This window comes from Desmodus rotundus, chromosome 2 (assembly GCF_022682495.2).
Source record: "Desmodus rotundus isolate HL8 chromosome 2, HLdesRot8A.1, whole genome shotgun sequence".
Lineage (NCBI taxonomy): Eukaryota > Metazoa > Chordata > Mammalia > Chiroptera > Phyllostomidae > Desmodus > Desmodus rotundus.
The window spans coordinates 141,399,340-141,410,934 of NC_071388.1; the positions used below are offsets into that span (position 1 = coordinate 141,399,340).

The following is an 11,595-nucleotide window of genomic DNA, read 5'->3' on the forward strand; positions in this document are numbered from 1 at the left end:
ATAAACCCTACAAGAGTAGTAGTATTTCCACTTCATAAGATGAACTTTACGAAGGTTAATCCACCAAAGTCAAGCAGTCATAATGTTAGTGAAGCATTAGGCACACACTAGGTTTAGTTTGATTCTAGTGCTATTGCTTAAACCAGGCATATACAACAGATTAAAATTCTTAGTTTTAAATTAAATGTACATGTGCTTGTCCTCACAGTACATTAGGTAGGTCTATATAAATTGATTTATGATTGAACTTACATCAGGTAACTCAACTAAATAGGCCCTCACAAATAGAATAAATATAAAACTACAATGACCTTCTACCTTTTTCTCATTGTCTGTTCAGGGCAAGAGGACTGGGACAACTCATTAGAGCCAAGAATATAAGAACAATTGGTGATTTGAGTACTCTTACAGCATCTGAAATAAAAACTCTTCCTATCCGTTCTCCGAAAGTGTCCAATGTAAAAAAAGCTCTCAAAGTATATCATGAGCAACAGGTAAAAACTTTTACGTCAGCTGTAAATCATGTATAAACACAACCCTGTGCCACCTAGTGGTGGTGGTGTCAACAGTAGACTGCATGTACCATGATGGTCCCATGAGATTATAGTGGAACTGAAAGATTCCTATCACCTACTGACATTGTAGTGCAAATGCATTACAGTTTGTGATAGTGTTGGTGGGAACACACACTGCACCGCCAGTCATAAAAATGTAGCACATGCTATTGTGTACAGTGCAGAGTACTTGATCGTGAGCAACTAAGTGGTTTATTGTATTTACTTCACTAAACTTTGTTGTTATTTCAGACTACTCTTTCTACTTACGCAAAAAATAGTTGGCTGTGACACAGTCTACCACATTACTTGACTACATCTCTAGGTCACATCATTTTGCTTATGCTTGATTTAATCTTATTTTTTCTATGGGAACATGCTATACAGGCTTGTAGCCTAGGAGCAATAGAGTAATCATACAGCCTACTTGTGTAGTAGGCTGTTCTGTCTAGGTTAGTATGAGTGTACTCTGATATCACAACAACAGAATTGTTAAACACATTTCTTGGAATGTATCCCCATTGTTAACTAGTGTGTGATGACTAAATGATCTAGCAATACAGTTACATAAATTTGTACTTAAACTATACATGCTTAAAAGCCCATTTCATGGCACCTTTTATTCCCTGTCCTTTCAGTCAAGAGTAACTTAAAAGGTCACTTTATAATTCCACAGAGAAATTTTGCTAATTTATTTTGAACTGGTTTCATGCAGTGCATCTCTTGACTCTTGAATTCTGTTCTGTCACCTTCTCTCATTCATTTATACAAAGTAGGCGATTGGTTTTATGGCTGCTGTTCTTAAAACCCTGATGTTAAAATCTAAACATTTACAAAAATCTTGCACATTTGTAATTAATAGTAATTTGATTTTGATAACCAAAACAATTGTGACTTTATTAAAATATATTTTATTGATTATGCTATTACATTTGTCCCATTTTCCCCTCTTCACTCCATCCTGCACACCCCCTCCCTCCCACAGTCCCCCCCTATAATTCATGTCCATGGGTCATACATATAAATTCTTTGGCTTCTACATTTCCTATACTATTCTTACCCTCCCCCTGTCTATTTTCTGCCTACCTTTTATGTTACTTATTCTCTGTACCTTTTCCTCCTCTGTTCCCCTCCCACTTCCCTGTTGACAACCCTCCATGTGATCTCCATTTCTGTGGTTCTGTTCCTGTTCTAGTTGTTGGCTTAGTTTGCTTTTGTTCTTGTTTTAGGTGTGATTGTTAATAACTGTGAGTTTGCTGTCGTTTTTACTGTTCATATTTTTTATCTTCTTTTTCTTAGATAAATCCCTTTAACATTTCATATAATAAGGGCTTGGTGCTGATGAACTCCTTGAACTTGACCTTATCTGAGAAGCACTTTATCTGCCCTTCCATTCTAAATGAAAGCTTTGCTGGATAGAGCAATCTTGGGTGTAGGTCCTTGCCTTTTATGACTTGGAATACTTCTTTCCAGCCCCTTCTTGCCTTCAAGGTCTCTTTTGAGAAATCAGCTGACAGTCTTACTGGAACCCCTTTGTAGGTAACCGTGCCCTTTTCTCTTGCTGCTTCTAAGATTCTCTCCTTCTGTTTAATCTTGGGTAATGTAATTCTGATATGCCTTAGTGTGTTCCTCCTTGGGTCCAGCTTCTTTGGGACTCTGAGCTTCCTGGACTTCCTGGAAGTCTATTTCCTTTGCCACATTAGGGAAGTTCTCCTTCATTATTTGTTCAAATAAGTTTGCAATTTCTTACTCTTCCTCTTCTCCTTCTGGCACCCCGATAAATTGGATGTTGGAACGTTTCAAGATGTCTTGGAGGTTCCTAAGCCTCTCTTCATTTTTTTGAATTCTTGTTTCTTCATTCTTTTCTGGTTGGATGTTTCTTTTCTTCCTTCTGGTCCACACCATTGGTTTGAGTTCCAGTTTCCCATTTTTTTTGTCTTGGCGTGCCTGTTAGGTAAAGGGGTGGAGCCTTAGGTGTTAACCAGGGCTGGGTAATGCTCATTGCTGCGTTGTGAAGCTGTATGTGGGGTAGGGTCTGAGAGGGAACAGTGGTGCTTGCTGTACTCTCTGCCAGTTTTCAGTTACTCCCCTGCTACCCACAATCAAGTTGGGTCCCTCTGGTGCTGCTTCCCGAGTGGGTGGGTTTGTGTGTGTTCTAGGACCCTGTGGGTGTCTCCAACGTACTCTCCTGTGAGGCTGGGAATTTCTCCTGCTGCCACCTCAACCCCCACGGGTGTTTTCAGTCAGTGGTTTGAGGCTTTATTTCCCTGTGCTGGAACTCTGGGTTGCGCGGACTGTTACCCGGTCCACCAGCTGCTGCCTCACCAGCCAGCTGCAGCTTTTGCCCACCCGGGTCCACAATCCGCCACCTCGCTAGGTCTGCCAGCCACGGCCCTGCCATGATCCTCTCCACCCCAGCTGCCCCTCTCCAACCCTCCTACCAGTCTGGATGAATGTTTCTTCTTTGTCTCCTGGTTGTCGGACTTCCATACAGTTTGATTTTCTGTCAGTTCTGGTTGTCTTTTGTTTTTAAATTGTTGTTGTCCTTCTTTTGGTCATGCAAGGAGGTGTAGTGTGTCTACCTACGCCTCCATCTTGGCCGGAAGTCTACTTTCTTTTTTTAAACTTTTTCTGTCTGTGACCTTTTTGCACATAAACACTTTGGGTCATGCATGTTTTCAGAGTTTCTGGTGAAAGGCAAGATTCTTCCCCTTATAAGAGCATATGTGGAGCCGTGGCTGTTGTGGCTCAGTGGATTGAGTGCTGGCCTGTGAACCAAAGGGTCGCTGGTTGGATTCCCAGTCAAGGCACATGTCTGGGTTGTGGGCCAGGTTCCTGGTAGGGGGAGCTTGAGAGGCAACCACACATTGATGTTTCTCCCTTTCTCCCTCCCTCCTCCTCTCTAAAAATAAATAAAATTTTTTTTAAGAAAATAAATACATATGGAAAATTCTATATGTCATTTCAGAAGGGTTCACAGATTCCTGAAACCAGAGGTCTTTTATATATCTATTAACATGCAAAATTGTGAGTAAATGAAAAATGGGGTCTATTAAAGGTGAAAACCAGCATTGTCTATTAGAATTTTTGAGACTGGAGTTTGCTGACTACTGAAGACTTGAAAGTCCCATACTCAGTTTGTTTGTGATTTTTAAAAACATCTGTTAGCTTTTTAAAAATCCCAGAAACTATACTACTAATTTTTAGTCTTATAGATCAAGAATTTAGTTTCTGAAATATATTCTGTGGTCCATGGGCTCTGCGAATTGTCTCTAAAAATTAAATAATTTTTTAAAAGCTGTTTTATTGAGACATCCACAATCTGTAAAATTCACTGCCCCCCACCCCAACACAAAATTAAGTGCTCCTTTTTAAAGAATATTTACAAAGTTACATAACCACCACTGCGGTCTAATTTTAGAACATTTTTGTCATTCCAGAAAGAAACCTTTACAGCTGTTAGCATCCTCATTTCCAGCCCTTAGGCAACCACTCACCTTTTTTCTCTATAGATTTGCCTGTTGCGGACATTTTGTGAAAACGGGGTCATATAACCTGTGGCCTGTTACGACTGGCTTTCATTGAGCATAGTGTTTTGAATCATGTGTAGTTTTTTGTGTGTTCTAACTAGAACATAGTTTCTTAGCAGTGTTTGCTAATAAGGTAATAATAACTTGATGGGCTGTCATATTCTATTCCGAATGTTAGTACTATTGTCAGTCCTATTAAAAGTAACTGAATTTGTTGGTTTTGTTTTTGTTTTTACTGGTCTGAATGTATAATCAAGGTGAAGTCTCGTGGATTAGAAGAGATTCCAGTTTTTGATATTTCTGAAAAAACTGTAAATGGAACTGAAAGTAAACCTCTCTCTTCTGATGAAGAAAGACTTGCTTCAGGTATATTTTAGCAGAGTGAGACAATTTTATTTACAAGATGAGCTGACTTTCTTGAATTACCTTGTTATGCTTTTAGTTTTAATTTTATTACGCCTTGTGAATTATACAAGTTTTTCTTTTTTGTACTAGTTTCCAAGTACTTAAAAAGTAATTCATTTTACTTCAAGTAAAGTGTAGTTGCTATTTTCTCATTGTCAGCTCTACTTCATTAAGGTCTAAAATAAGTATATGAACTAAATATTGTGTTCTGGTCATACTTTTAATAAAAATGAAGTAGTCTGGCAATTTCTTGAATGGCAAAGAATAAGCTATGTTAGATTTTCCTGTTGTCTGGTTTCTTGAGGAACGGGTACATAGCCTGAACTTTCGGTTTGAATCCTAGGGACATAAACTTCTTATTAACTTGAAAGGAGATATATACAATTTAAGTTTTATCTGAAGTAGATCTAACTGTGCTTTTTCTTTTTTCTCTTTTAGATTTAATTGATCCTGTTGCTTTAGAAACTCCATTATCTAAAAATCTTGTGGCACAGGTTAGTGCACTTGCTCTGCGGCTGGATTCAGAGGATCTCCATAATTACTCAGGAAGCCAATTATTTGAAATGCACGAGAAACTTGGTAGCATGGCAAACTCTATAATAAAAAATCTGCAGTCACGTTGGAGGTCACCTGACCATGATAATACTGTTTAGTATTTTAAGAGAAAATTGAAGGTTTTTTTTTAATATCACTGAACTTCTTGATTCATAAAATGTTTTAAAAATGTAGCACAATTTCAGACTGACAATTTGCAAAGTTGGCAACATTTTAGAGCCTGAAGGACGATGGCTTATGTTCATTATGTAAGGTCATTTTTTTCCCTGTAGAATGTATTTTCTTGGCTGCTATGCATACTTTTTTAAACATTTAAATATCGTACTGAAATGTGAAGGCAAAACTAGAAACAAGAATACATTTATTTCACTTAAACTCATACATATTCTGATGACACATTTTATGTAAACCTTATTTGAAGTAAAATTGAAATTATTTGGGGTTTTTTTCCCCTGAACTGATAAAAGGTGTTTATAGTTGATTTTTTTTTTTTAATTTATATTTGTTGTACCTGAGGTTTAAGAAATTTGTTCTTGGTAAAACACCTTATATTCTATGTAAAAGAATTAGAATGTTTTCACAGATGTCAACTTTGGACAACTTTCAAGAAAAATACCAAAAGTTTCAGCTTTTGGGTTAACGTATTAGAGCAGGATTAACTTACTAAGATTCATTTATTTGCATTAGCAAATATTCGTGCAGCATCATTTGCCTGTGAAAATGTACTCATGAAACATAATACTCATTTTCAAGTGCATGACTACTTGTACATTCTGTATAAATTACGATGTTTCTAATTTATAAATTTCAGCTTTCATTAATTGTGTGACTTTTTCTGTAACTTCTTGTGAATACCTTTGCTTTGTTTAATAGAGACATATTTTGTACATATGGAGTACTGATATATCAGTATGGGCTATAGAAGTGCTTCATGGACTTGCTGCAGATGTTTGTATTTACAAATAAGACAGCAAATAGTTTTGTACTTAGTAAATACTCTTAGTTAAAACATGAGTTTATTTTCTAAAGTAATCAGAATGAGTCAAGTTCTGGAAATACAAGAGTGTTACATGACAAGTTTGCTATTCGTATACATACTTTTTATTCCTTTTGGTTTAGAAGAGGGTGTCAGCCACTAGAAAGCATGCCTCACTACATTTCTTTTTAATGGAGAGTTAGAATATTTTCATTACAACTTGGACTATAAGAAATGTAGAATTTATCTGCTCTTTTCACCTGCACCTAGAGCAAACTTGGAAGAAATCTAAAACTCCTTTGAAATATGTGTTTTGCCTAGTTTTAAAAAATAGGGTGTATATAATTAAAACATTCTTAAGTTTTACTGACTAGATTAGTGCCTGACTTCCCATATTTGTTTTAAATAATGACAGTATTTCTAATTTATTCTCTGAGTAGAATGGATGATCGATCTCATTTTCATACTATATTCAGAGCTAGCCCCTACTTGAAAATGCACACAGTATTCAAGTTATAGAAGGTTTAATCCTTGTGTCTAATTAGTTTCTACATTCAGAAGGGGACCACCATCCAGCCACAATAAAAGTTAGGGTCTTTTGTAATCATAAATCCATTATCATTACAAATATTTTGGGATCTAACTTTAATAATTATATACCAAGGATGGTTTTAAAAGCAATTCTGGGACCACTGAACTGAGGATTGTAGCTTGAAGAAGTAACTAATGAAAAATAATATTTTTAACAGAATTGGAATTGCAGCTTACATTGTCTGTTATTGCACAAATAATGTATGACAGTAAAGAGGCATATAAGTTTTTAGTGGACAAGTATATATGTGTGTTTGGAGGAGTCAATTATTTCATGACTACGTATTTTAATATTTGTGTGAACCTGACTTGCTGGTGGAATGAAGGTCTTGGGGAGGTGAACAGCATAGCAGAAAACGGGACCAAAATGATTAACATTGATTACTTAGATCATTGAATTTGATACAATCACAGGTATTAATTGGAAAACATTGTGATTCAACAAGGATATATCTTAAAATATATGAGGGCCAAAACCTGTTAGCTAAGTCTTTATTGTTGGTATGAGTGCATCTTTGAGGACCTTATTTTCAATATTCTTGCCTTAAAATTTTCTGCAAATTTTTCCATAAATGATTCCTGAATAGCAAAATGCACTAATTTTAATGTTCCTTGATTAGCTCCATTGTGTTGTTTCACTACTAAAGTGAAATCAGCTTTTTCAAATATTTTCTAATGGTTAATAAAACAAATGACAAATATTAATAGCACTCAGATGTGATTTCTTATTATGCATTTATTAAAAAGAACCTAGTTGCATGTAGAAGCATAGTATGATTTGTTATGTTCCAAAATAGATTCCATAGTGGATATAAATTTTTAGTATTTCAATGAGTCCATTAAAGATTCTCTGCTATCTGAACAAGTTTGAAAGCCATTGTTGAACAGTGTGTGGCTTTTGCTGTAATTCGATACAGTAAGGGATTAGTCAGGTTAAGTAATAATGCTTTTGGATATTATTGTAAAAAGTAAGATTTAAATCTGAACACTAAGAGCATGGGAATTCATGATGTTGCCTGTGGATTTTTTGGGGGGGGTGGGGGGGTACAGCTTGAAAGGTAGTCAGGGATTCTGTTACATATTAAAGAATCTTGACTGCTAAGAAAGTTAGCTTATATATTGCCTAAAATAAAAATAGCAGGGCAAAAAACAAAATTAGGGGGAAATAGGAGGTGTACAAAGTATATAAGTAGAATTTTTTTTTACAGGTAAAGGAAAGTGTAAAGCTATAAACAAGTAAGTGCTGTTTAAAAAGCCGGGTTAGTTGAAATTTAACAGAAGAGGATAAGAGGGATGGGTCATGTTTCCCTTCAATGCTGTGTCTTCCGATTTTGACTTGGTAGTCTAATAAGAAAGGCCTAGGCTCCATCTCATATTATTCATTATCGATTTTTTATGGAGATTGGTTGTTAACATTATTAGGTTAAGGCTTGAGTTTGAGGGAGGAGCTGTTTGCTTATTTATACAGCACATGTCCAATTTATTCTCAAGCCTTTAGAAACGTCTTGTATTTTTTATATAAACAAAGACGTTTTTACTTTTGACACAGTGCTTCTCAAACTTGCATTAATGTGTGAAAATGGTGATTCTGATTCAGTAGGTCCGTGGTGCAGCTTGATGATTCATTTCTAAAAACCTCTCACATGACCCATACAAAACACTGGTATCTACAGATTACACTTGTAGCAGGTAGACCGAAGGAGCTTTAAGCTGTGAGTTCGGTTTTGATAGCCCAAGCAGACTTAAGTCCTTAGAATTATTGCTACAAAAAAATAAAAGCTAGTCCTTTTTAAAAAAAAAAAAACAACTTTTTCAAATTTATGAACTGGAAGTGGAGACTGGTCTTGAATACTTCAATTTAAAGTTCAAATTATAAAAAAAAAAAAAAGTATTTTGCCTCATTTGGAGCCTTGTTAATATGGAAGATTTATGTTTTTAAGTAGGCAGGTAGTTAAATTTTGATGTTACAAGGAATAATTAAGCAGTTTGGACAATGAGTCTTATGAGTATGTGTGGATTGTGTTGTGATTTTTTTTTGTATATATAAAGGTAAAATTTAAAATATATTCGAGATGGCATTTTGTCTCTAAATGAATCTTACCTTCTAAGTTATGGGACTTCATTATTTTATTCATAAACATTGATAACAGACTACCCCTAAGATTAATTTGGCAGTAAAGTTAGCAATGCCAAAATAAGTCACGTGTGACAGACTGACTGCCTTGTCGTTGTACTGAAGACCTCTGGTGACTCTGATGTTATGTTACATGGTTGAAATTCCTATTTCATTGTAAAATGGAGTTAGAAAGATGGTTGAATAATGACATTCTCTAAAAATGAGTTTTTCTTGGCATTTTGTTAAAATACTGTATTTTCCTCACATATAAATACTTTTTTTTTGTAAGAGCTCCCCTCATCTAAAGCACTTGAAATATAGTCAGAAGTTAAGTAATGTATTAATCAAAATTTATTGACTGCTTGATCTGTAAAATAAATCTGGGCTTTGTAGTTTCTGGTGGCCCAATTAATATGTTGTATGCCAGGCTTTGTAGGTTGCTTTTTGAAAGTGTCCATTAGAGTCTGAGTCATGTGGATCTGAAGATGTGTAAATACTTAGTGGAACAGAAGTCTGACAGAATTATGAGTGTTTATGCAGTTTTTGGAATAGAATGTTAAGTTTTCCAATGTGATCTCAATCATTTTTTTTCTTTTATATACCAAGCCTTTCTCACCAAAGAACAGTTAAAACCAAACACGAAGTGCCAAGCTCTAAATGCTTACTCCTCTGAAATACAGTTAGAATACAAGATAATCTTTCTTTACCTGACAGTACAAAATTGAAGGCAGTATTTAAGTTGATGTCACAGTGAAGAAAAACCTACCTAGCCTTTGTCCTTATCGTAGAGTGGACATTATCTTTAGGACACAGCATGCTGATTTATAATTGTGGCTAAAAGTACGCTAATAGACAACAAGCTTATATCCTGGGAGAGATTGATGCACTGATAAATGATAACATTTTCAACAAAAGGCAGCATTAGTTTTTAAATGGATAAAATGCATATAACTAGAGAGTTCACTTTCAAAATAGTATCCTGGAATATAGTGTAACAGTTACTATGATAACTTAATTGAAAAATAATTAAAGAATATTTTTATAGAATGGGAACTTTCAAATAGAAAAATGGAATTAAGAACAGAATCACTTTTAAATATAAAAGCAAAGATAGCAGTCTTATCTAGTACATTTTTATAGAGCAGAAGATGATAAATTACAGCCTGATACCTTTTTTTTTAAATAAATACTATAAGCTAAGAATGGTTTTTACATTTTCTAAATGGCTGAAAAAAATCAGAAGAATATTTGTAGCACATGAAAATAGGAAGTTAAAATTTCAGTGTCTGTAAATGAGGTTTTATTGGGATACAGCTATGATTTTTACATTAATTATCTTTGGTGGCTTTCCTGCTACACTGAGTTCAGTGATCTGACAGACTGGTCTGTATTACCTAACATTTACTGTCTGGCCATTATATAAAGTTGGCCGATTCCTGTCATGATTTTGTTCACCCATGTCATGTCAGTTTGCTTATGTGCTTCTAGCTGGCAGAAGGGGGATCTTGCTTCCTTACTTCATTTCTGTTGCTGTTATTCAAATTTTACTTTATAAAATGGATTGGATTCCCCTGGTTCCATTTATGTTTTACTATTGCTTAAATACACAATATTCTGAGAGATACTAGTACTTTTTAGGAGCACATTTTCTTTCCCTTAAACTCTTCAAATATAGTCAGTGTGTTTGCCATGGCTATTAATGGACCTTGATGTGTCAGGATGGCATCTGGCACTACCTGGTTAAGTCACAGTTTGCTTTCTGTGTCGGTGAGTAATTGGGTTGCTTTTCATCTAAACACTACCTCCTGTGGATAGACTTGACTAATACGCACTTAGAGAGAAAGACAAGAGACCAAATCAGACATGCATTAGCCCTTTAATATTGTTGTTCTCATGACTTGATAAACTTTCTAAGAGAGCTTAGTTTTGCATTCAGAAAGTATATTTGGTAAGTCAAATAATTTAAGTTGAGACTTCACAGAAGTACCTGTGCATTCCTCAGTCAGCTGTGCTAGTAGTTCGGGAATAAGGGTGCAGCCAGTTTTATCTGTAATGCTTCATACAATGTTTGCAGCAGATGGCCAACAGCATTTGCAGGTTCAATATGAATGGTTTGAGGGAGGGAAAAAATCTTACGATTCACAGTAAAATTTTTCGTGACCTATTGAGAATTGACTGTTACCACTTGCCAATTGAAACTGAATGTTGAGATATCTTAAAGAAATGCACTTTAATCTGAAATAAAACTATAAAAACTAAACCATTGTGGTATGTGTTTGCTTGATTTGGGATTTTAATTTTTTAATTTTACTGAGACCTGAAAAGAGTAAGAATAGCATTATCCAAGTGCCAGTTTAAAGTGAACGTTGTAGGGAGGGCGGGGGGAGGTGGGTTTGGCTGGGGTGAGGTGGAGGTGTGGGGAGAAAATGCAGACAACTGTAACTGAACAATAATTTTAATAAAGGCAGTCAAAACTTTTAAAAAAGTAAAGTGAACGTTGTATCCTGCCACAAATTCATGAACCATTCATTCTTACCTCCCTTTTTAACCTGTGTATGGGTGTTCTGTTTTATTCGGTTTTATGGGTTACACACATTTAAATCCATGTTTTTAAATAGGGGGAAAGAAATAGACTTGGTGATGTTGGCAAGATACCATATTAGTTTATTATTGCCAGACAGTGGTTTAAAGAACAAAATTATTGTCTCAGTTCTAGCGTCTAGAACTCTGAGATAAAGTACCATTTAAAGCTTTGAAGAAGACTAGCATGAATCTCCCCTAGCTTTTGGTGGTGTGCTGGCAATTTGGCTTCCTTGGCATATGGGAGCATCACCTCAAGCTCTGCCTTCGTCTTTACATGATGTTCTC

General features: G+C 35.4%; 1 protein-coding gene across 5 annotated transcripts in view; it reads left to right on the plus strand.

The window, feature by feature from the left end:
- The window catches only part of RIF1 (replication timing regulatory factor 1), a 67,229-nt gene extending 56,254 nt beyond the window's left edge, over positions 1–10,975 (plus strand). For all 5 annotated transcript variants that reach the window (XM_024574607.4, XM_024574674.3, XM_045183016.3 and 2 more), the window contains 3 exons: positions 341–494; positions 4,342–4,450; positions 4,928–10,975. In XM_024574607.4, the coding sequence (XP_024430375.2) occupies positions 341–494; positions 4,342–4,450; positions 4,928–5,142 (478 nt within the window). In that variant the 3' untranslated portion in view covers positions 5,143–10,975. The remainder of the gene's footprint in view (positions 1–340; positions 495–4,341; positions 4,451–4,927) is intronic.
- Positions 10,976–11,595: the final 620 nt, after the last annotated feature.